At 50.0% G+C, this 22,965-nt stretch overlaps 5 protein-coding genes and 1 long non-coding RNA gene across 9 annotated transcripts; 2 read left to right on the forward strand and 4 right to left on the reverse strand.

Annotated features, from left to right (window-relative positions):
• Positions 1 to 240: 240 nt before the first annotated feature.
• Positions 241 to 2,942, reverse strand: ndufb9 (NADH:ubiquinone oxidoreductase subunit B9). The gene is made up of 4 exons (XM_085900658.1): positions 2,771 to 2,942; positions 2,079 to 2,271; positions 1,544 to 1,657; positions 241 to 502 (listed from the first exon to the last, which is right to left on the reverse strand). The coding sequence occupies exons 1-4, from the start codon at positions 2,857 to 2,859 to the stop codon at positions 371 to 373; spliced, it is 528 nt and encodes a 175-aa protein (XP_085756784.1). The 5' UTR covers positions 2,860 to 2,942; the 3' UTR covers positions 241 to 370.
• Positions 2,943 to 3,229: 287 nt separating this feature from the next.
• Positions 3,230 to 5,322, forward strand: tatdn1 (TatD DNase domain containing 1). Its single transcript, XM_085900657.1, has 12 exons — positions 3,230 to 3,415; positions 3,505 to 3,570; positions 3,637 to 3,686; positions 3,760 to 3,823; positions 3,898 to 4,041; positions 4,104 to 4,146; positions 4,207 to 4,292; positions 4,351 to 4,391; positions 4,460 to 4,536; positions 4,645 to 4,715; positions 4,791 to 4,917; positions 5,013 to 5,322. The coding sequence occupies exons 1-12, from the start codon at positions 3,277 to 3,279 to the stop codon at positions 5,116 to 5,118; spliced, it is 1,014 nt and encodes a 337-aa protein (XP_085756783.1). The 5' UTR covers positions 3,230 to 3,276; the 3' UTR covers positions 5,119 to 5,322.
• A 1,051-nt stretch (positions 5,323 to 6,373) lies between these two features.
• Positions 6,374 to 11,230, forward strand: LOC147041208 (pleckstrin homology domain-containing family O member 1-like). 3 transcript variants are annotated; one of them, XM_085900650.1, is made up of 11 exons: positions 6,374 to 6,519; positions 6,679 to 6,911; positions 7,251 to 7,409; positions 8,000 to 8,140; positions 8,522 to 8,626; positions 8,789 to 8,887; positions 8,961 to 9,251; positions 9,314 to 9,411; positions 9,480 to 9,636; positions 9,717 to 9,811; positions 9,874 to 11,230. In XM_085900650.1, exons 2-11 carry the CDS (start codon positions 6,885 to 6,887, stop codon positions 10,508 to 10,510), a joined length of 1,809 nt encoding a protein of 602 aa, XP_085756776.1. In that variant the 5' UTR covers positions 6,374 to 6,519; positions 6,679 to 6,884; the 3' UTR covers positions 10,511 to 11,230. The 3 variants fall into 3 exon arrangements, with proteins under 3 accessions (XP_085756776.1, XP_085756777.1, XP_085756778.1); XM_085900651.1 differs by having other exon boundaries at positions 9,895 to 11,230; XM_085900652.1 differs by lacking the exon at positions 8,000 to 8,140.
• On the reverse strand, positions 6,637 to 11,999 carry LOC147041209 (uncharacterized). The gene is made up of 3 exons (XR_015062889.1): positions 11,827 to 11,999; positions 11,585 to 11,666; positions 6,637 to 7,089 (listed from the first exon to the last, which is right to left on the reverse strand). It is a non-coding gene; the product is annotated as an uncharacterized LOC147041209 (long non-coding RNA).
• Positions 12,000 to 13,080: 1,081 nt separating this feature from the next.
• LOC147041210 (putative acidic leucine-rich nuclear phosphoprotein 32 family member C) lies at positions 13,081 to 17,891 on the reverse strand. Of its 2 annotated transcripts, none has more exons than XM_085901607.1 (7): positions 17,694 to 17,891; positions 15,872 to 16,021; positions 15,665 to 15,787; positions 15,328 to 15,490; positions 15,169 to 15,257; positions 14,592 to 14,646; positions 13,081 to 14,508 (listed from the first exon to the last, which is right to left on the reverse strand). In XM_085901607.1, the coding sequence occupies exons 1-7, from the start codon at positions 17,745 to 17,747 to the stop codon at positions 14,423 to 14,425; spliced, it is 720 nt and encodes a 239-aa protein (XP_085757733.1). In that variant the 5' UTR covers positions 17,748 to 17,891; the 3' UTR covers positions 13,081 to 14,422. The 2 variants fall into 2 exon arrangements, with proteins under 2 accessions (XP_085757733.1, XP_085757732.1); XM_085901606.1 differs by having other exon boundaries at positions 15,130 to 15,257; positions 17,694 to 17,889.
• Positions 17,892 to 18,875: 984 nt separating this feature from the next.
• Positions 18,876 to 22,895, reverse strand: LOC147041211 (GA-binding protein subunit beta-2-like). The gene is made up of 8 exons (XM_085901605.1): positions 22,480 to 22,895; positions 21,417 to 21,524; positions 21,178 to 21,345; positions 20,827 to 21,021; positions 20,595 to 20,739; positions 20,349 to 20,525; positions 20,101 to 20,219; positions 18,876 to 19,564 (listed from the first exon to the last, which is right to left on the reverse strand). The coding sequence occupies exons 2-8, from the start codon at positions 21,522 to 21,524 to the stop codon at positions 19,244 to 19,246; spliced, it is 1,233 nt and encodes a 410-aa protein (XP_085757731.1). The 5' UTR covers positions 22,480 to 22,895; the 3' UTR covers positions 18,876 to 19,243.
• Positions 22,896 to 22,965: the final 70 nt, after the last annotated feature.

Here is a 22,965-nt window from a genome sequence, read left to right on the forward strand (position 1 = left end):
TTAGCGCTAACCAGCTGAGCCCGCTTAATCGCCGTCTAATGGGATATCCGGGGACGGCCGATCTCGTTAGGGACTTAGGCGGGGGGTGTCAACAATTTGTTCTCAACTTGTTTCTTTAGCCACTTTTTGACTTCTTGATGATTTTTTTGGGACGCATTTGTGATGTTTAGTTTTTTAACAAGCGGTATTCCAATCTATAGAGAACAGCCATTGGCCGCATAACAAAAAACAGAGATGTCATTTCTTCATCTTCACGTGTTTATTGACGCGTGGCGGCAACTAATGAGGTGGTCTTCTCGGCCATCCAAAGTTAACTTGTGAACAAAGTCAAATATTCTCGTCGATTTTGATTCAACAACGGGTGGGCTGTTTATGTGGGCCGCTCCCTGGGACGGGTGACGTACTGCCACCACAGAGGGGGAAGGTCGCCCTCCTTGCGGGCCGGGGGGAGGGCTTCCGAACTGGGACCCTCGGCAGAAGTCTCGGCTTGCAGTTGAGCCACCTGAAATGTCAAGGGGGAATGTCTCGGCTTATTGGCTCTCCCGAATCAATTTAAAAACATTAGAGACCATTAATACATTTGAATTTTGCCATTTATCAGAGATGGGACCAAGTCACACATGTGCAAGTCTCGTCTTAACCTTAAATTCTCAAGTAAGTCCCAAGTCATTTTTTTCTTGGGCAAGTCAAGTCAAGTCACAGATTATGTCAGGTCAAGTCCAAATCAAGTCACTTTATTATTGCAATTTTACCTACTGAATCTGATCTTAGTAACATGAAACGACAAGATATAAGTCATTTTAAGTAACCATCATTGTCCAATGTGTCTAACCTGTTTAAAAAAATATGACAAGAATTTGGATTTACACTGTAATTACTGATATTCAGTAAAATACACCATGGAATCGAACAAAAATGACCTCATACGATGATTTATTGACACCTCAATCGAAACAAATTAACGTCTGCCGACAGTGTCTGACATATTTGAGTAGTAAATACTGGGCAGAATGGCTCTTCAAATGACGGACAAAGTTTTAAGCTGTGTCTGAAATGTTTCTGTTGCATATCTTGCAATGTGCTGTCCGTCTTTTGCCGTCATAAAGGTAATTACGATAGCTGAAGGTGATGACTCGCGGTACCGCTCCCGCTCCAATGTCCCAATCAGCACTTAATGTTGATTCCAAAATGTCTACTGACAAATACAGCAGACTAGCTTATTGGTGCTCCCGCTCCCATGTCTGATATAAAGGGGCGTGATTCTCCAATAAACACGTTCGTTACGTAGATATGGCACGACTGAGTGTCATCGTGTCTCAAGTCAAGTCCCGAGTCTTTAACTTCCAAGTCGAGTCTCAAGTTTTTTTTTTTTTTTGTCAAGTCAAGTCACAAGTCATCAAAACAGCGACGAGTCGACTCGAGTCTAAGTCACAGTGACTCCAGTCCCCATCTCTGCTTTTTATACTGGAGAAGAAGCTTTTGGGTTTGAAGTGACTCATCATTTGGGGATGACATAATCATAAAAGCACAAGATGAAGCGCACCTCTTTCTCCCAGCTGAGCGCCCTCAACTTCTTCCACTGCTCCCTCTTGGCAAAGTAGTCGGGGTAGGCGGCCTTCTCGGACGGGTGCCAATGCTCCAGGACCCACTCGGGCAGCTGCCGCCAAATAAAATGCAAGTTCAAACATATTTCGCCATCCGCTGTCCAGGATGACATCATTGATCAGTGGAAGACCATACAGACTGTTATTCCCGTGCAATCCAGCAGAGGGCAGTAAAAAACATTCACAAAAAGACTACTTCACAAAAAAAAAGGCAAAAAATATGTCCAAATGAGAATGATTGCAATCGAGATAAAAGAAACATTTCTAAATCATCACGTGCATCAGATAGAAACAATCATCCGGCATTGCTTTTGTTGAGGTCTTAGGTATAAAAAGTACAAGCGATATCGATACACGGTATCTATGTCTGACGTGCTCGCTATGTTTCCTTCACTAGGAATATTTTTTTGGGGGGGGTGTGATGGAGCAAAGCAAAGCGTGACAAGTGAAGATGTGGTAAAGGGTGGGGGTTACCTTGTAGCACTCGTAGCGCTCATAGGAGGTGCCGCCGGGCGAGTCGGGGAAGATGTAGGGTTGCGGATGCTGGTTTTCCCAGAACTCCTCCTCGCCCGTCTTCAGCATCTTGGTGGCCTTTATCATGTCCTTCTCGTTTTTGTTGGCGTCTAAGCGAGCGCGCAGCAGGCATGCGTAGAAGCGGTACTTGTCCCTGCAATTGTCAGTAACAACTTTTTACTATAAGGCTTAAGTTGAACTGGCTTTGTAGGAATGTGAAGGAAATGAAAGGTCAGCATTGTGAGGACCTGCATTGATTCTTACGATTATTTACAGAACTACAAACGAGAACATCAATCTTGTTCTAAATATACCATGATTCCCTGGTGTTTACAGTTCGTCCCAATTTTTCATTTTTGTTTTAATTTGTTGTTTTGAAATGTCATTTTCTCCACTTCTCCCTTAACAACCTCCGTTCAACCTTTTTTTGTGATCATTATGATGCTAAAATGGGCTGCCAAATGGATGTCAATGACAAAAAAACGGCCCGTATTTCAGCACCTAACGAAAAACACATTCTCGGTCAGATCAATCTAAAATTCATCTAACAAGTGACCTGCCTGCCTAGCCGATACCTTAGCCATTAGCTTAGCCATTAGCTCGACGCCGTCGTCCGGGCATGTCAGAAATGTTTTCAGATTTGTGCCTCTTACCGATAAATGCACCAAGACTCGATGTGTCGCAGCGATTTCTTGTACAGTCGCAGCACTTTCTGCTGGTGGCTGAGGTAGGCGGCGGCCATCCTCCCACTTTGTCGCTTGGCTTGTTTAGCTATCCTTTCGTGTCACCTTCCAGTTGAGTGCGCGCAAAGCACGCTGGGAGTTGGTGACGTCATAATTCCGCCGTAAACCTGAAAACAAACGCGCAGATTAAATCAATTCTCAAGATGCGTTTGGCATTGCTGTCTTAAATACAGTTATTGCGACATTTTATCATCTATTTTATTACCTTTTTAACCCAAGGCACTATCCACATCCTGTCACAACGAATCTTGTGTGCACAAATAAAAACCGTTCGGGAAGGCAGGGGTTGTGGCCGGTTAACTAAGCATCCCAAATAAAACCTGAAAACGACCTGAGCCAAAATAAGCACATTTTAAATCAACGCAGCATTACTATGTAAGTCACTATTCTAAAAAGACTTGTAATGGAAACCAACAATGGGCTGCTCTTGGAGCCAGGTCAGATACTCTTTATACGAGTTTTACGGTAATACTAAAAAAACACCCCGGATGAAAGCTGCACGTGTGTTGTTGACAAGCAGAATTCTCTCAACTATGGCCCGGCACAAATTCATCGGTGAGGCACACATCCCTTCAGAAAATATCAACAATGTTATTGTGGGATAATGTTGGGATCGGATCATCCACATGATGTTTTGCGTTCAGACATTGGTGTGAATCTGACGGATCCCGTGTTCCGGGGGCTCTCCAGAGGCAAGCGCAAGCACCAAGGTAAGCATGTTGCTCCGTCACAGTTGTTGCGTTACTTTCACTTTTGACGGTGTTGTGATCCCGCAGATGACTTCCATGACGTCATCGACAGAGCCGTAGACGCGGGCGTCCAAAAGGTGACGCCCAACTCTACTCGGCCAGCGGCGCCGTTGAATAAATTACCTATTGGTGATGTGTCTTGGTGTGTAGTTTGTGATCACCGGAGGAAGCCTGGAGGACAGCGAGGAGGCAGTCAAACTAGCTCACAGCAGAGGTAGCCGTGGCCATCACAACATTTGGGCTTTTTTTTTTTAATTGGTCACTTTACTTTCTGATGCTTTCTCGCAGACGGCTTCTACTGCACGGTGGGCTGCCACCCGACCCGCTGCGCCCAATTTGAGGAGAGCGGTGAAACCGAATATCTAGCACGTCTCCTGCGTCTGGCGAAAGACAACCCGGCCAAAGTGGTCGCCATCGGGGAGTGCGGACTGGGTGGGTTGCTGTCAATCAAGTTGTCCAAAAGAGCGATTCCCTCTAGTTCTCTGTCTTTGTAGACTTTGACCGGCTGGAGTTTTGCCACAAAGAGACGCAACTCAAGTAAGTTGCAGCACGTCTGCCCGCCATTTTAGCGGCTCTCCGTCATGGTGTTACCTGCAGATACTTTGAGATGCAGTTTGATCTGGCCGAGAAGACCGAGCTTCCCATGTTCTTGCATTGCCGCAACTCCCATCAGGACTTTACGGGTGAGTCACAAGGTCCGCTCTGGGTCTCACACTATCTGACCGTCCTCTCCATTTGCAGACATCATGAGGAGGAATCGAGACCGGTGCGTGGGAGGCGTGGTGAGTCGATCGAACGTCTGGGATGAGTCGATCCAACCTTCGGTTTGACTTTTCAATCCCGGCGCCAGGTCCACTCTTTTGACGGGACAGCGGAGGAGGCCGCCGCCCTCGTCGAGTTAGACCTTTACATCGGGATCAACGGCTGGTGAGAGCCATCGTGCTTTGGGAAAACACTTCCAAAAGCGATTGCGTAATCTTTGCCATGGCGACCGGTCGATTGCGCCACGGCGCTAACAAGACCCACCCTCTTCAGTTCCCTGAAAAGCGAGGCCAACTTAGAAGCCATGAAGAGCATCCCCACCGAGCGACTGATGATAGAAACGGGTGAGCCGTCCGGAGCGAGCGGACGTGCCGGGCTGATGTGTCGGGCTGACGTTTCGATTCGTTTCGGGTCACCAGATGCTCCGTGGTGCGGCGTCAAAACGACTCACGCCGGCTTCAAATATGTCAAGACCGTCTTTCCCACCAAGAAGAAATGGGAGGCGGGCCACTGCCTGAAGGACAGGAACGAGCCCTGTCACATCATGTGAGTACCACCCGTTCCAGGAGGGGGGGTGAAAGTTGAAGGCCAAGACTTACTTGAAGGTCACACTGCTTTTGGATTTGTGTCTTTTGGTACAGACAAGTTCTGGAGGTGATGGCGGCGGCAAGGGAAGAGGATCCCTTGGAGCTTTCCAACAGCATCTTTGACAACACCAACAGGCTCTTCTTCTCCTCTGCCAGATGAGCGCAAGCAGCCATGAGCAAGCTATGCCACCATGTCTGGACTGGGCCACCGGTCCGTTTTCTAGATGTGGCCTGATTTGATCCTGTGCCCCGATATTGACCCGGACAAACTGTTGGCCTCGAGTTGGCTCACAGCGCTACTGTGCGGAAAAAGCGACGTCGAGAACGGTTACTTACAAATACAATAAATTGCTTTTGCGTAACCATGAAGACTTGAAGTATTCTGTGAATGAAAACAAGTAAATCAAAGGTGGCCTGAAAGGTCAAGTCAGCAGGGCCAGTGGTTGTCAAGCAATGCGTTTATAGAAGTCAGAGGGCATGTCAGTGCCAGGAGTTACAAAATCAATCACAACCAAACTTTGTCAGGATTTTCTTCGGGTACTGTTTTTGGGCTTGCAACCGCATGAGATGTGCTTCCAGAGGACGTCCTAGGACAGGGTGATGCCGATGCCGAACCCAAAGACGGCGCACAGCGTCATGGCCAGAGGCAGCGAGATCCCCCAGCAGGTATCTCGAAGCTTCCTCCTGGTGGAGTTCCAGGGTGCGGCCTTGGGGACCCCGGCGTTGGTGTTGCTGGGGTCAGCCACCGCCTTCAGCCTATCCGACAATGAGCATAGGCCGCCGCGGACCTCGTCCCACTCCTGGCGCAGGGTGGCCACGCTCTGGGTCTCCTGGCGCAGCTTCTTGGACTCCTGGCGGAAAAGCTTCATGTCTCTTTGCAGCATGTTGAGCACTTCTTGGCGCAGAGCCTCCACGTCTCTCTGAGTCTGCTCACGGATCTCCTGTCGCAGGGCGTCCGCGTCAGGGAGGTTGGGGCCCAGAACCTTTTGCACCTCCTGGCGAAGGCTCCTGGCCTCCTGGCGGGCGGTCTTGGCGTCTCGATGCGTCTGGCCCACGGCGTGATTCACTTCCTGCCGAAGGGTCTCCATATCTCTCTGATTCTGGGCGGTCACATCTTGGATGAACTGACGGAGGATGTCCATCTCTGACACGATGTCCAGGTTGAGGCGGGCTTCCATGCTTCAATTCTTGCGGGTCTTAAGGTGTTGCGGGACGGGGGTGCGGGCACTGTTGGAAAGCCCGGGCATCTTTCCCAGCTCTGGGGTGTCTCTTTTCGACAGCTTGGCAAACAACGCCAACATCCTTTTGCTGTGGCCCGACTAAAGCCTACACAGATGATGAGGGGCTGTGTGATGTCATATCAGAGAGACTTTGGACACCAGCCGGTCGGAGTCAGCCCGGCTGGGTCTCCCCGGGCGGGCCGTCATCTCGGGCTGGTGATGGGCTTCATCTTTTGATGCTCCGAAGCATCGGCGCCCCAGATTGTCTCGGGCCACTCACAGGACGACAGAATGCCGCACAACGTACAAAGTTAGAAGACCAGATGGAGCCTTCCGACCAGGTAATGTTTGCGCAACTTGGCCAAACTGGGACTTATGTTTTTGGCGGGGAGGGGGGGGGGGGGGGGGGGGGGATTTATACTGTTGTACAAACCCCCCTCAGCCCCAGTGTTATCCCATGAAAAAATATATTATGACAGTACTCAAGCGTCTTTGTTTAGGCCTGCGCGACCGTGCTCGTGCCGCCAGATGGCGCTTTCATGCGCACTCGGAATCTAGGTTAAAGTGCGCGCGCACGCTGAGGGGGAGCATCTGCCTGGTCGCCCGCCCGCGCGCTCGCAGGGAGGACGCCACCTCCCTCTCGCCAGACAACAGACGAACCAAAAGAAAAGCAAGAAGAAGCTGAATAAGAAGAAACTGAGCGAGCATGAAGAAGAGCGACCACGCAGGACCGGTAAGAAGGCGCACGCGCACCCCCATGCGAGGCTGGCGCGCGGCCAGCGCACGTTTATTTGCAAACATCATCCATTCATAAGTTCGCACCTTGATCTTCTCCCTCATCCTCGTCCGCGCGCTGCCTGCCGGTGTGGCCACTTGATTAGGTACACCAGCAAAGGAGATCAGCGTCGACGCTGCAGATGCAAGGAAATATTTCTTGATACTGTTGTGATCTCTTCGGCTTAGTGGGAACATGTCAAACATACGAGCATCGTTTTTAAAAAAAACATTCAGGACCTACCGGGCCGCGATGCTCACGTGTTCATTTTTTACGTGTGTATGTAATTGTCCGCAGACGCAGGGGCCTCGGGAACCGACCCATTCGGGCGCGCCACCACAGCCGGACAAGTTTGGTTGGCTGAGGAAGTTCTGCGGCCGCGGGATCTTCAGGGAGCTTTGGAGGAACCGCTACGTGGTTCTCAGGGGAGAACACTTGTTCATATCCGACAAGGAGGTCGGAACCAACCACGCACGCACAACCCATCATACGTCTTGTCACATGCTGGAGTGAGACACACGTTTACCATCAAATGCTTCCAAACACAAATACAAGCCAAAGCTGCTGGCTGAGCAGTCAACACGTGCGAGTAAATCAAAGATCATGTGACATGGCCGAGCCTGCAGCTGACACACACACACACACACACACACTGGTGAGCATTTGTAATGCAAATGCACACTCCTGCATGCACAAATGCACATCGGCATCACACACGCAGTTAGGTCATTTCCAGAGATTAGTGTCCTAGCTGTTTGGATTCCATCTTTTGGAAAGCACGCATCATCCCCATGCGCTTGCGGCATCCGGGCAATCTGGTATTAGCGTCGCACTGATGAGCTGAGAGGCCTTGTTATGAGAGCCCCACTCAAATTTGCGCCTTTTATTGTCCATGCGGTGGCGTCACGTTGCTCACGTATCGATCGACGCGCCTATTGACTCGTTTGTACCGCCGCCTTGTTACGCAACGGCCGCCGAGCATTACAGTGGGCGTGGCAGTCAATTCTGTCATGTGTGAGGGCATTTGGGTCATGTTTTTCCTCCAGGTGAGGGACGAGCGCAAGTCAGCGGAAGTTTTGGACCTGGGCGACTACGAGCGCTCCGAAGAGTTGAGGCGGGCCAAAAGCCGTAGCAAGAAGAACCACAGCCGCTTCGCGCTCATACGATGCCGACGTCCCGGCAACAAGGTGGGTCGAAAGACGCGCTGCCTCCTTCCCGGGAAGAGATTTACTTCATCCCCCGCTTGAAACTAGCTGCCTCCTCATTGGTGGATTTTCTCCAGCATCCCTCTGGCGGGCGGGGTTTAATGCTGACCATGTTCTGATTGTCGAATACCTCGGGGTTCTGATTGGCTCAGCCCAGGACTACCCCCCACCCCACACACACACATACACTCGTAAGACTTAATCCACAGAATCCCATTAGTGCGTCACAGGACGAGCCTGAGCGGAATAATCTGCTGCCATCTTCATCATTCGCGATGATGTCATTTTCCAGCGTCGACGACTCGGCAAACGGGTCACTGTTCTCGGGTGCTGAGCGGGGCCATGTTATCTTTCCTCTTTCAGGTTCCCAACCTTCTCTTCCTGGCCGTCAGTCCCGAGGAGAAAGAATCGTGGGTCAATGCGCTCAACGTTGCCATCGTCAAGGCCAAAAACAAAGTTTTGGACCAGGTGGCCACACACTTTGTACACAAATACTCCAGTTCACAAAATGACCACGTGTCTTGTACGTTGGTCAACTGAGACAGATTTTGAGCAGAGATGACCCATGTAGAAATGAAGTCAAGTCAGATGTCATCATTTACATGGCCACCCACATCCACTTGTGGCTAGGTGACCATGGAGCAGGACGTGTTGGTGCATCCCACCAGAGACCGAGCCAAGATTCCCCACGGACGCCGTCTTCCCACTCGAGGACACCTCATGACTGTGGTATGGCACCCCTTGAGTGATCCGGTGGATCTAGAAAGTCTTCTCAATCGTCGCTTCCTGTCGAACGGCTCAGGCTTCCTCGTCCTGTCACGGCTCGCTGACCCTCGACTTGGTGGCCGAGGAGGAAGGCGGCTTCTCCGAATGTGACGGCGCCTCCTGGGAGAATGTGTCCGGCGCGGGCTTCTCCGGAGAGGCGGCGGCGGCTAGAGGTGGCGGACGTCAGCGCTCGGGGACGGACGTCTCTAAACTACGCGTTCGAACGGAGGAACCCAAAATGAAGACGGGAAGTCTCCCCAGAGGAAGCGAACGTTCCTGGGGAAAACACTCCCATCTGGAAAACTCCACGGTGCAAAAGAGCCAGCAGGTGAGACCAAACGCATGGTGGGTGGACCGACGTGTAGATGTGACTGCATGTCTTTTTCTCAGGTCCTTCAGAACCAATCCAGAACCCCTCAGCCCGGGAAGAGAAGCGGCATTGCGGGGCGGAGTCGTTGCGCCTCCATGGATGAAGTCCTCTCCTCCAGGTAGACGCTGAAAGCGACTCCCTTACTCCTTTGGGGTAAACATCCGGTTGTTGTTTTGTGTCGGGCAGACCGGCGATGATTCGCTCCGAGTTGCGTCGGGCTCTCGTTGGACGCCCTACCGGAGAGGAGGGCGGGGCATCGGTGCAGCCCGTGGGCCAGCTGCAGAGTCTCATTGCGCAGAAGATGCAACGAGCGCAGGAATTGTTGGAGGAAATCCGTCTGCAGGTCAGCATTCCTTTCGCTTCCTTGCACCGCGGACGCTCTCGCTTTGCTCTCCACTCGAGTGAATGTTGCCGACATGACAGGAGCTGCAGAAAGCCAAGGCCGAGCAAGAGTTTGGCAAAGGGGTGGAGTCGCCTCGTCTTCGTCACCTGAGGGCCGGAGACTCACCTCATTCCAGGTGGGATATAGACACACGACTCTCTTGTGGAGCGAGTGTGAACTTTTGTTTTGTGTCATCAGGGCGTCTTCGTCTCCCCGCAGCCGTAGCGGCGATTCTCCTGGCCAACGGCGTAGGGACTCGCCCCGGTCGAGAGCTCGTGACTCACCGCGTTCCAAAGGCCGCAAGAATCGCCGCTCGCGGGATGTCGATTCCCCCCGATCCCGAGGTTCTCCGTCCCCTGCCCGTCCGGGCGACTCACCGCTCAACAAAACTTGTGAGCATTCCTCGGAGGTGTCCCGTCTTCCGGCCTCCCAGCAGGACGCCCTCGGACCGGACGGAGGCACCGGCGATTTGCCGCTGTGCCTCCACGGCGGTGATGATTCATCCTGTGCAGGTCACAATAAATCCAAGAGCCTGTCAGAATCCTCGGACGCCCGTCAGAGCAAAACGCCCCTAAAACCGAACCAGGATGAGGACGAGCTCCAGAAGAGGCATGCTGAGGCAGAGCGTCTCCTGATGGAGGCCATGTGTTCCTGGCAGGAGGCGCAGGAAGTGCTGCAGGAGGTGAAGGAACTGCAGAGCCACACGCTGCGACGCCAGCGCAGGAGGACCTACGAGAGGATGACGCCGAGCACGCCCACCTCGCCACAGGCTGAGGGCCAAGTCAATGCCGGCAAGGTGGCGACGTCTCCCGAAGATGAATCTGAGTCGCCTTGATCTAAATGTTTCCTTTGCAGGATTTTTCATTCTTAGTCCAACGCCCCTCGCCCATCCGTGAATCTACCATGTGACTCAGGTCGATTCCATGTGACTCAATTTGATTGCATGTTTCTCCATGTTCCTCCGTTTGATGCCATCTGACTCCACGTGATTTCGTTTGATTCTGTGACTGCATTGGATGCCATCAGAGTCATTGGACTCGACACCAGCACACTCCGGGTGACTTTGCGTTCTTCCATCTGCCTCCACAAGGCGGCAACAATGAGTCATCCCGACTCCCCTTCTCAGGAAAGTTCCATTTTGGAGGGCACCTGTGCTCTTTCTTTTTAAACCAGCAGAAGGAAGCGCCAATGCGTCAACTGTGATAACTTGCTGCCGCAGCACTTTTCAACTGGTGATGATGTCATTAGCAATAATTTCCAGTGATGATGTCATCCCAAACTTTCAAACTTGAACTTTTCGTTTGAGTCGTTTTTTTTTTGTTAGAATCTTTTTTTTTTCCATGTTTCTGCTTGTCACGAGAAGCACAACTGCGCGCACAGCGTCTCGCTGCCTGACTTATGGGCTGTCAGGAAAAAAAGGCTGGCCGCACTAACTTGCACTGACACAATTTCAAAAAAAGTGGGACAAAAAAACAGCTGTTCACAGGCACACACACACGCACACACTCCTGCTCATATTTGACTTCCTGTTGGAAGCGCACGTGAAATAAAAGTCTTGAAAACCAAATGCGCTGACATTGTTTAAATGCACACGTTGAGCACACAAACCGCACAAACGCTCCTTCATGTATTCACACGGACTACACACACACTCAGCCATTCTCACAATGCTCCAGTACATGACCCCGAAAAATGATTTATTCTTGCGAGGCGCACGCACACGCATACGCACAGGTCAGTGAGCATTAGTGATGAGCGCTGCAGCAGATGTAGGGCAGACGAGCAACATCGCTCCATTACACCTGCCGCACATTACGCATTCATGTATGCTCATTTCTTTATGACTCATCTGCGGACGTGCGTGTGCGCGTGCGTAAGGGTGCCCTTAAAGAAGAAATCATCTCATCACCTCTTTCTTTGCATGTGATCTTCCTCCTCCTCACTCCTTCCTTGGCTGCTGTCAATCATTCCAAAAGTCTTGAAAAGAAAGTCTTCCAACAAACAGAAAAAAGAGTGCAAAAGCTCCAGTTAACTTCTCATCATTAGAACATCCAAATAACATCTGAAGACACTTAGCATTCACAGCGTTAGCATGCGTGTTGACCAGATTTCACTGACATCAACAAACTCACAAAGGTTTCAATTATTTACCCATATATGTCGTTGTAATCATCATCGTCATCTTTTATTTACACGCACACGCATGCTCAGCCTAATGAGAACCAACACTGACCTGAAACATGCACAAGTCTGAGTGTGTGTGTTGTTTTTTTTATGACTGAACGCCCCGGAGCGTGTTACAGTGTGTCAACTTTCCTCTTTTCTTTACGCTTTTTAGCCGGCTAGCAACAGAGCTAAAAATACGTCCTGTTTGTCAGCACTGTTACATCGTCACACAGCTGAGCTTACTGTGACGTCATCAACACAACCATGAGTTTACCAGAGGGTGCACGTTTATTTCGTTGTGTATGTGTGTGCGTGTGTGTGTGTGTGTGTGTGTATGTGCGCGTGTGCGTACGTGCGTGTTTCTATGCAAAAATGTAAAAATGTATGAGTTTGAGCTATAACGATGACATAGGAACCAAAAGCTTTTAGGTCAGAATAAATATTTCAATAAATAATTAAAAACGCGCACACATACGCACGCACACGCACACGCACACACACACACACACACACACACACACACACACACACACACACACACACACACACACACACACACACAATATAATAAGTAAATTTTCCTACAAGGTTGACAATGTGCTTCTTTGGTTGACGTCATTTAGTGGATGGCAACAAAAAGCTAATTGAATAATAAACATTTTTGTTGACGCGTTACTGAGGAAAGACGAGAACGCCATCTACTGGACAAAAAGCACATCACTTGAGTCAATGGGCACTTCACGAACACAAAGACCATATCAATGAAAAAGGTGAACACGTATCTCGAAGTGATTTTTCTCCATGGAAGTGTGTTGTAATTCTAGCAGTCCTTAAAGTGTCTTACTGAAAGTTACTTATATTAATTTTTTACGTATTTGTATTGATGTATTGTAATTCTAGCAGTCCTTTCAGTATCTTACTAAAACTTACTTGTATTTATGGATGTATGTGTGTATAATGTAGTACAAGTACAGGCTGCGAACGGAGTCTGACAAAAAAAAGTTGTGTACGTAGATAAAAATGAGATTAGACGACACAAGTCTTATGACACAAAATATACAAGCACTGTTACCTTAAATGTTTGAGCAACTTTAAACCTAGACGTTACTATGACGTCGATTTGCCTTTGAGTCGCAGCCGATGTGACGTCATTAGAAAATTGGACACAGTAAAACTACGCCCAAATTCACCTAAATGACTTTATTTTCATTTTCTATCAGACCCGAAGAGCATAAAAACTTATGTACACAAACATTTCATTTTTTAATGAATGTTTAAAGCGGCAAACATTTATTTTGACGTCAGTGACAAACAGAAAACAGCTGTCGAGCTCCCGCTGCGTCCCGACAAATTATCCACTAAATTAAACGACCGATTACAATAAAGCAACTTTATCTTTGTAAAAATCTAGAAATATTGCTTTGTTGTCAATTTTTTTTTTTATAGATATAAATGTTGGTTTCCCTTATCCCACAATGCTTTGCAGCGACTGGACTCAACTTTATTGGAATATTTCACATCACTTGACCCCCCCCTTCCCAAAAAAAAAAAAAAAGTCTCCAAAGTCACCAGACGTGTAAAAAGTTACAATAGAACACACGCACACAAACACACTCGGGGAAGAATAATAATATGGATAAGATGATAAGGAAGAGGATCATACGGCGGTGTGCATATTTCTAAAAGAGGGAGCGGAGCAGGGCAGGAAAGTCATGTGATCATTGGGCTAAACAGAGGAAGAAGATCCTGATCCACAAACACACAGAGTCCTGAAAGGACGCTCCTTAAGTGCGCCAACTTTGGTTTGTGTTTGTGGGGGGGTAAATCTGTCCTCAAAGGTCAGATGACTTTTTGTGCTCAAAAAGTATTTTCTTTTATATAACATGTCCTTTAAAAGTCAGCGATGTCATCACGAAGGGACAGAAGCCAGGGTGGATGAAGGGTCCCGACTGGTTGGAGGACTCGACGAAAAGTCCAAAAGATCCCAAAGTCGACGTGGTGGCCATCTTAGACCCTAGTGGAGTTCGGCTGCGTTGCGGACCGACGGCAAGCAGGGTTGCAAAATGATGGTAACTTGCAAAAAGGTTACAAGGGAAATTAACACAACTTTATCAAGAAGGTGGGGGAAAAAATATTTTGGTTTTCAATCACATAATTGCGGCATTTTCATATTCATTGCTTTTGTGTTGCGTTTTGTTTTTATTCTCATCCATTCCGCCATTATTGGTTTCAGACATCTGACTATGTCGCTCCCACTCATCGCCACAAGATGGCGCCAAAGTCAAAGCGGAACTACTTTGGCCTCAGGCGGGGGAGTTGTCCCCCCCAAAACAGGAGATATTTGCCACGCTATTTGGCGCGCTTTTTCAATGTTTCAACGATTGGCCGCTTGTCAATTTAAAAAAAAAAAAAAGAAATGTACTTAACAACTCCACTCAACTCCCAGTTAATTCCCACCAAAGTCTCTAATTTGCACAATTTCTTCCCCTTTGCAACCCTACTTGTGGGAGGTGGGCAGGGCGAGAGGGATGACACCTGGCGTAGGAGGGGATGGGCACACACGCACACACGCACGACACAGCTAGTCATCCTCGTCGTCTTCGTCGTCCTCGCCATCGTCCTCCACGTCCCTCTTCCTCTTCTGTCCCTGAGCGTCCGCTCGCTCGTCTGCGCAAGTGCGGCAATGAGACGGGTTGGCAAGGTTATTGATTGACAGGCACGCTTGGGCCTTGATGCGACACTCCACTCACCTTCCTCTTCCTCCTCCTCGCCATAGTCCTCTTCCTCATCGTCTTCTTCCTCCTCCTGAGCCGAGCGCAGAGAGGTTAACGTGGGCACGGTCACAATTGAGAATGTGCGCATCCACAAAGTCGTGCACGCGCGCGAGGACGCTAGCGAGGGGTCTACGTCGGCTCGACCGTGCCGACCGCCGGAGCTCTTTTTGGCTACTGCCGAGTCTTTTGCCAATCGATATTTCAGTGGGGACGGACGGGCCGATCGCCACGGCAAGTATCGACGGCAGTGTTACTCTCGACTCGTCCCGGTTGAGCTCGGTGGTCCGAGGCGGCAGAGAAAAGCGAGCGGAAGGCTCGAGGGTGAAACTGCTGGGAGTCAGAATCATCATTTTTGTTTTGGAGTGATTTCCAAAGGCTATCCAAGTCACGAGCAGCGCACTCTAAACGCTCGGTTTCGTGGCTGGGGAGAGACTGAATGCAGCCCACGATTCTTGTTCTCTGCCACCCGACCGGACGCGCATGCCGGGGGGGGGGCGAAGCCGGCGTTGCCCACCTGATGTGTGGCCCTCTTCCCACGAACGCTCAGCCCCACCTCTCCTCCCTCCGAGCCGTCCTCCTCGTCCTCATCCTCGTCCTCATCCTCGTCGCCCGTTGTCCCCGCCACGTCCTCGCCATCCTCATCTGCCGCGTCGACAAAAGATTTTCCCAATCTGCATGGTAATAATGCACGGCGTCGCAATGTGTGACTCACCTTCTTCGTCGGCCTCCGAGTCGGGCGCCTCGTTCTCATCCTGGTCAAAGCCATCCAGGTAGGTGACCTGAGGCAGGAGCTCAAACACGCTTTCGCGGTAATCCTCCAGCGATGTGATCTCGCAGTTCAGTAGGTCCAGACTCTGAAGGCTCTTCAGGTTTTGCTGCAGAGAGAGAGACAAGTGCGTTTTCACTGAGTATCCGAGTTACCCGAGTTGACTGTGGCCATCATGCGAGCAAGCAATTAATTGTGGGAGAGAGAGAATCACGATCGAGACAACGCTCAGTTCACATTGGCATCAAATAAATTTTACGAGTCATTTTACGGGTGTACCGACCAGCGCCTCCACGTTGCTCAGCTCCTTAATTTTGTTGCTGCTGAGGTTGAGGTAGACCAAGTTGGGACATTTTTCCGACAAAGTCTCAAAAGACCCAGACAGGTTGTTTTCACTCAGCTCCAGCTGTAAGAGAGCATGCGAGAGAATGGTGAGAAGAGCGACCATTAAGAATTCGGGTCAGTTGGATGCGACGAGGAAACACGTCACCTTGCGTAGTTTGGGCAACGAGGGCAGCTTCGCCAGCGAATTCAGACCAACGTTGATCATACTGAGGACCTCCAGCTCCACAAACTTGTCTGAGAGACCTTCCACTTCGCCACTCATCGAACGGCTGTTGTCCACAACCATCTCGGCTACCTGAAAAGCAAACAGTGGACTTAAACGTTTGATCACCAGGGGGCAGTGTAACATTCATACGGACTATTATTATTGTCACTATTCAACATTTTTTTAATCAGTGATGCAACTAAACTTTTGTAAATAATGTTCTAAACCGAGACCAAAATATTTTTTATCCAGCAAATGAATTTTTTTTATCAGAATATCAATAAGTCATATTAGTGAATAAAGCGTTAGGTTCAACCATACGATTTGTTTACTGAAACATAGCTATAAATTACAACGCACAATAAAATCCGTACTGCGCAAGATTTTATCGGTCAAACACCAGAACGAAAAAAAAATCCGAAAATACCTCATGTAGATTATTTTTTTTTTTTTAATGGGCACCAAGTAGGGACATTCAAAGCCATCTCTGACGGACACAAATATACTTTTTTTTTTTGCCATGGACATGAACTGTATTAGCACGTGTAGTTGCTGTAACGAGTGCACGAACGTTACAGGGCCGCACACATGAAACGGGACGCGAGCATCGACGTGGGCGCGCACGTGGCTCCCCCAAAGCTTTCTACAAGTATTTGTGCGTGCGGGCGCGCATCGGGCCATCTTGGACTTGCATAACTGCGCTGAACGCGCACGCGCACCCTACAAAATGTCTGCCCTATAAAAGAGGACGACGCCACGCGGAGGTCGCCGACCGAACCGAGCCCGGGTGCCGAGTGAAGCGAACGTTTGGCCGCTCACGACTCACTGGCATACCTCGGCGACGCCACCGAGGGGCTAGCGGGTCAGAAAACGTGCTCGCGGCATTTGATCGGTCGCAAGTGGAGCGCGTTAATCCGCCATAGACGAGTAACGTGCCTCCATTTTGAGTCGCTACCGTGATCACGTTAGCCGCCCGAGGGGGGAGCACGAGATAGTCCCCGTTACAGTATTCGTGACTCGATCATCGCGTTACAAAGAAGCTACGGCCCCGTAGCTCGTTGTAGTAAGATATACTTGTTTGTTATTTGAATGGGCTGTATGTGAAATAAAACGCCACTTTGTGGCTCTCGTGGCGTCACTCGACTGAGTTTCAAAATGTCGGGAAAAGGGGCCTCGGCCTCTCGCGCCAAACGGCCACGCACGTTCGTAAAGGTCAGCAATGTGCACCAGCTTCGACTTTTTCAGCTCCGGCGACGACGTGCATGTACACACAAAATGGTCGCGTCCGACTTGAAAAAGTCGTCGTGGTGCTTGACGCGCATTGTTTTTCACGACGGAAGCCCGCGCTTCAAGACAACGAATGTAGATCCTGCTTGCTTTTCCGTGTTTATTTATCCACTTTCAATTGCCAATAACAAGCTGCTTCAAGCAGGGAGTGATTTGATTCGAAGTTGTTGGTTTTTTGTCGGTGTTGAGGCGAAACACGAGTGAGCGGCTTGGGGGTGCAGGAGGAGGGGCGGACGAGCAGACGGACTGAGGAAGCCGAACCGCCGCCGCCACCGGTTCTATCTACGCGGGCTCCCGCTCCATCACCATCAGGGTATCTCCACAATTTTGGAGCTGACGGCGCGCGGAGCCCAAGTGTGTGAAAGCAAAGTTGGCGGGCGGAGTTCGGACACCTAGCAGCGGAGCGGCAACGCGTCCGATCCGCTCCACCTCGCCTCGCTCATCCTCCCCAAGTGCCTCAATGGTGCCTACTCACCTCTGCCGGGTCTCGATTCCGCAGCTCCAAAATGATCCTCTTCTTCATGTCCATGGTGAAATATTTAGTCGTCAACGAGGGAGCACTCAAGCGGCAAAGTGAGAAGAAAGTCCCCGGGACAAGAGCGTCGTTTGCTCGTCTCTGATGGCCACAGTTTGCTCACTGATCCTCCATGATACCTCGCGTCCTGCCCCCTCCGCTATGGACCCGCCCCCCGTGGCATGCGATTGGCTGCTTGGCTGAGCGGCGAAGCCCATTCGACAGGAAAAGTGCCGCTCGATGTTGATCTGCCTTAATCCAAAAAGCGGGGAGGCCTCCCTAACAGACCGGTTGCGTAGCCCGCGTTGGGGCGTGTGTTGTTCCCTCACCAAATAATCGTTCTCGGTGCTGTCTAAATTGACCATTTAGAGCCACCTTAAATGTCTTTATAATCTAGGACATGCAGAGAAACACCTATTAGCGTCAATACGTTCGATAGAAAACGTTACCAATTGGAAGCGGGCGGGACTAAAATGGCGTTCGCTCGGCCTCGGTCGCTGATTGGGTGAATGAGCCACCAGTCAAAGGCCATCGAGGCTTGAATGAACTATTTACTGATATTGTCAAATGATTGCTATAATTAAATGACTCCAATATACAAACTCCTGTCTCATTGACAACGATTTGTCATTGATTTACAATAAAAACACAACAACTTGGTAAACAAGTGTTTATATTCATAAGATTAGCATTGCTATCATCAACACAGTGAGGCAGCCAGGTACAGTAAAAAAAATACGACTTTGTATGTACATTGTAAAAGGTTACTCCGCTGAGTTTAATTTTAAAATATATATATTTATATATATATATATATCAAACAACTCGCAGTATAGATGAGGAAGGGGAAAGTGATTGCGCAGTTAAATGTGGTTTTCTGGTGTTTCTAATTTAAGGTCTAGCCTACTCTTTTTTTTTTTTTTTTTTTTTACTGTAAGGCTGCGGCTAAGAATCTGGCACATTTCAACTGCGAAACGCATTGGGAAGAATATAAAATCGACACCTTAGTCTCATTTTTCCCTTCATCATCAATTTTTCCATTCACCGTTACCAATCTGAGGCAACCCCACTGAGAAACTGCAACAATTTTCTTGCTGGTTTCCAATTTTGCTGATAAACCTACAAGGCTACTACTGATAGCTATATTTAAAATGGAGAAATGTCCACAGTCACAGTGGTAAAAAGTAGCATGAGGTTCTTTTAACCCTAAAAGACTCCCATGCCAAATCAATTGTAGAGAAGCAACTACCATCTTTCAAAATTCATTACAATGATTTCTTGAGTGTTTTTTTTTTTTTTGAAATTACCTACTAAGAATGTGGGAAAGAGTTTGGCACAAAGAGGACTCGGTGCTTGTATCCCAACAACATTCCCCGGAAGCAACCATATGATCCTAAAGTTGAATCAAGAAAATGGAGTGAAGGCCGAGATGCAGTTGCTAACACAAAGTGACAAAGGACGCAGCGAAGGCTGAGGACCGGGAAGTTCTGTCAGATAATGGAAAGGGGGCGTTAGGAGCTGATCCCTGCGGGTTCGCCGCCCGTCTCTACCAGCGTGACGCGACCCTCGTCACCCTCCACGATGATGCCTCCCTCCTGCAGGACCACCATCTGGCCTCCCCCCTCCTCCTCCACGGCCGGCGCGTCCTCATCCTCGTCGCCGCCCACCACCTCCTCGGGGCTGACGTTGGCGGCGGCAGAGCCCGCCTGGCTCTGGGCCATAGCCTCCAGTTTGATGCGGTACTCCTCGGCCTCCTGCTCCTTGCGCATGAGTTGCTGCCGGTATTCCTGCGCCTTCCTGTTGGCCTCCAGCAACTGCCTCTGCAGCAGCTCCTGCACGGAACCACGACGACAACTCGGTCAAACGCTCTTCCGACCCCACTAACCCCCCAGCTAACATGGCTTGGTAATTGAAGTTTTTTTTTTTAGGGGAACCCTTCCTTCATATTATCCAACAAAAACGTTTCTGTGCTTGGGCCAACGCCATGATTTGGCCAGGGTCAAGACTATGATATTGACGTGAGTAGAGGAGTTTCAATCTTGTGGCATCTATCGGGTTTCCAAACTTTTATTGATCCTAGGCACATATTTTACAAAAAAAAAAAAAAAAAAGAACTCAAAATTTCATAGCACGAGCCAAACATGTCATGTGGACTCGCTGGCAAAGATAGAGGAGCAAAGACTCGCTATTTGCAGTCCACAAACGTGACTGAGAGAACTTGGTATGATTTGCCGCGACACACCCGAAGATCTCTCAAGGAACAGCGGGCGGGCGGGAACAGACAACCTGCGTCACTGCATCAACATTGCTGATGAACAAAAGTGTACGTCACACTCAAGAGCAATCCATCAAAGACGCGGCCACTTACTGTCTCTCCTGTGTCGTTGTGGTTATTGGTCATCTCCAACTTTCTCTTTCTGGAGGGCGGCGCCTGTGACTCCTCCGCCACCACCTCCTCCGTCACTGTGTTGGCAGGCACCGCCAGCACTGCACACACACACGCAGCAGACTTGCTCAAGTCACACTTCAAATCCGTGCCAGGCTACATCGGCGGACAGAGCCTTCGACACCCCCCCGAGCCTCTGCTCGAGTTCTCCGGCAAGCGTGCGGTCATACTTTGCTGTCCGTGCTGCATGGTGACGAAGAAGGGCTGCGACATGCCTCCGGTCGTTTGCAGGTTGCCGTGTTGGTCAGTTACGATGGTGATGACCCTCTGGCCTCCCTCGTTAACTACAGCGGCGTGCTGGATGTTGCCGTCCAGAGCGTTGGCGGCCATCGCCTCTTCGGATTCCCCTGGACGGCAAAGCGGAGAGTCACGGCTCGCCCGCGTCTCACACTTTTGGACACCGACAATGTCCATACCGGTGCCGGCCTTGTTGAGCAGGTCGGCCAGGTTGACCACACCCCCTTGGATGCCCTGGATGATGAACTGCGGCTGGTTGCCACTGTTGCTGGACTCAACGTTCATGCTCACCTGGTTCATGTTCACCTGGTTCTGCATGCCCTCCTACACACGCACACAGACGACAAGAGCAGAAGAGCGACGTGAGGCGGGAGGTCGCCGGTGTTGAGGGTGGGGAGGCGTGCGACTGACCTGCAGCAGCAGCATGAGCTCCGTGTTCTGGATGTCGACGGCAATATCGAAGGGCGTCTTCTCAAACTTGCTGAGCGCGTGCACATCGGCGCCGTGCTTGATAAGCGTCTCCACCACACTGTGGTGCCCGTGCTGGGCCGCCCAGTGGAGCGCCGTCATCTTCAGCATGTCTTTGGCGTTGATGTCGGCGCCGCTCTGGAGGCGAGAGGCAAACAGTCAGAGGCACCGACAGGAACTAGAGCACTTGAAACAATGGTAGCTTAGCTTTTCCGTCTGCAACACGATACTCGCACGACCGTGTGCGACTCTTTATCCCACTCGTGTCAAAGACCCAAGAACGTAAGTCCTCACCCTGACCAGCAGCTCCACGATGATGGTGTGCCCCTCGGCAGCGGCCATGTGCAGAGGTGTTCGGTCCACTTTGGTGCGAGCGTCGCGACTGACGCCTGCTCGCAGTAGGACGTCGGCGGTGGAGTAGTGGCCGCGCTGAGCGGCCAGATGGAGTGGCGACGTTCCCAGCTGTGCGGGGGTCACGCGCTAGGACTTGTTTCTTTCTGTCAATTACTCGAGCGCTCGAGACGATTACTCACCCAGTCGGTGGTGAACGGAGCTCCGTTGGCCATCAGGTTCCTCACCTCGTCATCCAGACCGTTACGTGCCGCCTCCAGCAGACGCTTGCCCAGGTCTACCAGCGACATCTGACGCACAACAGCTGCCATTCAAATGTTTGCAAGAGATGTGGCTTTGGATTCGTCTATTTGGGTTCTTTTGAATACCACCCAATTGGATTTGGACTCTTTAGGCTCACATCGTGACAAATAGTTATACATTTCCTCCACTGTGGAATCAAGGGGTGGATATTTATTTCTTTTGCTTGATTTTTTCCCCCAGCCCTAATAAAATGTTTAGGAGCTTTTGTGGTGTCCATTTGGTCCCTATTCATTTCTCAGGGTGGCCCGCAACGGACGTCCCACGATAAACAAGGTTCAATTGATAAAAGAAACGTCAACAGCGCCATCTATCGAGACAGTGCCGCTAACTCTCGATTGAGCGCGCGCTAAAGTCGGGGTGGTGCAATTTAAAATAAACAACTCGAAATGACTTGTTCAAAGCGATCCTGATATTTGATCGATTTGCAGAAACGTTAGAGCAACTTTAAAGAGAAAAGTTAGCAACGGTGCTAACGGGGTGGCGGCGTCCGATAATGGAATCCGGTGACCACCATGGTGAGCAGTTCGGAAAGACGAAGCTTCTATCGCCGGGCCGAGTAGCCATTTTACGCGCCTTGCGGACAGAATAGAGTCCGCCATGTGCCACGTATCCCCCCCTCCGAACTTGTAAACTACAAATCAGCCAAACCCATGTAGATAGCCCCGATCATGTAGTGTACAACGGACAGGAAACCGTTTAATATAAAGTTGTTGGTTTTCCGGGGGAAGTCATCAAGAAATTTCCTATTTTACACAGCGAGAAAAAAACTACTTCCACATCCGGTTAGCTAGCTTTTCTTGCAGAGTGCAGCGTCGAGGAGCTTCGGGGGCGCTTTTGCGGCGACTCTTTCGAACATCTTGCGCTTAGCCCATGCTGGCTGGTTGTTGGCGACAAAAGGGAAGACGTGCTTTTATCCCCCCGGGTGATCGAAAAGCAACTCACCGCCTCCAGGTTTGGTGGCAGCCTCAGGACGTCTGCCGATGTTAGCTAGCTAGGAAGCTAAAGACAGCAAAGGGCTTCGTCGTCCGCGATTGCGTGTCGGTACCGAACACAACTGGGCGAACAAGTTGCGATTTTCAACGGCCACTTTTTAAATATTTGTCTTTGGGCACCAACCGATGCATGCTTGCCTCCGCCAAATTGTTTACTGGCCAAAAGTAAGACAAGGAGACTGCTGGAATATGCCCGGATGTTGTGAGGCAAGCATCCAAATTAAAAGTATCAAGACGTTTGCTGTTCTCACGTTGCGACTAGATGCAAGCGGTATTTAAAACACAATTTAAGTCTATCATATATCGATCTTTTAAGATTGTAGTCTTGGTTACGACTAATAAAATCTCAGTAGCTCGTGTACGGCACCCATTGTTGATCTTATTTTGAAATTTACGATAAAGGGTGGACGCCATCTTGGTGTAAGGCTTCGTCCAA

The sequence above is a fragment of the Syngnathus leptorhynchus genome, chromosome 20, assembly GCF_054491065.1.
Source record: "Syngnathus leptorhynchus isolate UIUO chromosome 20, UIUO_Slep, whole genome shotgun sequence".
NCBI classification, from domain to species: Eukaryota; Metazoa; Chordata; class Actinopteri; order Syngnathiformes; family Syngnathidae; genus Syngnathus; species Syngnathus leptorhynchus.

Bases quoted from the DNA above. Each gene is read 5' to 3' on its own strand.
- ndufb9 (XM_085900658.1), bottom strand. From the start codon at position 2,859: ATGGCCGCCGCCTACCTCAGCCACCAGCAGAAAGTGCTGCGACTGTAC. The intron at 1,658-2,078 runs GTAACCCCCACC...ATTTGGCGGCAG, and splicing joins AGCGCTACGAGTGCTACAAG to CTGCCCGAGTGGGTCCTGGA. The intron at 503-1,543 runs GTGCGCTTCATC...TTGACATTTCAG, and splicing joins CGCTCAGCTGGGAGAAAGAG to GTGGCTCAACTGCAAGCCGA.
- LOC147041210 (XM_085901606.1), bottom strand. From the start codon at position 17,747: ATGGACATGAAGAAGAGGATCATTTTGGAGCTGCGGAATCGAGACCCG. The intron at 16,022-17,693 runs GTGAGTAGGCAC...TTTGCTTTTCAG, and splicing joins GGAATCGAGACCCGGCAGAG to GTAGCCGAGATGGTTGTGGA. The intron at 15,491-15,664 runs GTCGGTACACCC...CTCTCTCTGCAG, and splicing joins TGAGCAACGTGGAGGCGCTG to CAAAACCTGAAGAGCCTTCA.
- tatdn1 (XM_085900657.1), top strand. From the start codon at position 3,277: ATGGGCTGCTCTTGGAGCCAGGTCAGATACTCTTTATACGAGTTTTAC. The intron at 3,416-3,504 runs GTGAGGCACACA...TTTTGCGTTCAG, and splicing joins GGCCCGGCACAAATTCATCG to ACATTGGTGTGAATCTGACG. The intron at 4,042-4,103 runs GTGGGTTGCTGT...CTGTCTTTGTAG, and splicing joins CATCGGGGAGTGCGGACTGG to ACTTTGACCGGCTGGAGTTT.
- LOC147041211 (XM_085901605.1), bottom strand. From the start codon at position 21,524: ATGTCGCTGGTAGACCTGGGCAAGCGTCTGCTGGAGGCGGCACGTAAC. The intron at 21,022-21,177 runs GTGAGGACTTAC...TCTCGCCTCCAG, and splicing joins TCGTGGAGCTGCTGGTCAGG to AGCGGCGCCGACATCAACGC. The intron at 20,220-20,348 runs GTATGACCGCAC...GTGTGTGTGCAG, and splicing joins CATGCAGCACGGACAGCAAA to TGCTGGCGGTGCCTGCCAAC.
- LOC147041208 (XM_085900650.1), top strand. From the start codon at position 6,885: ATGAAGAAGAGCGACCACGCAGGACCG. The intron at 6,912-7,250 runs GTAAGAAGGCGC...AATTGTCCGCAG, and splicing joins AGAGCGACCACGCAGGACCG to ACGCAGGGGCCTCGGGAACC. The intron at 9,637-9,716 runs GTCAGCATTCCT...CCGACATGACAG, and splicing joins TGGAGGAAATCCGTCTGCAG to GAGCTGCAGAAAGCCAAGGC.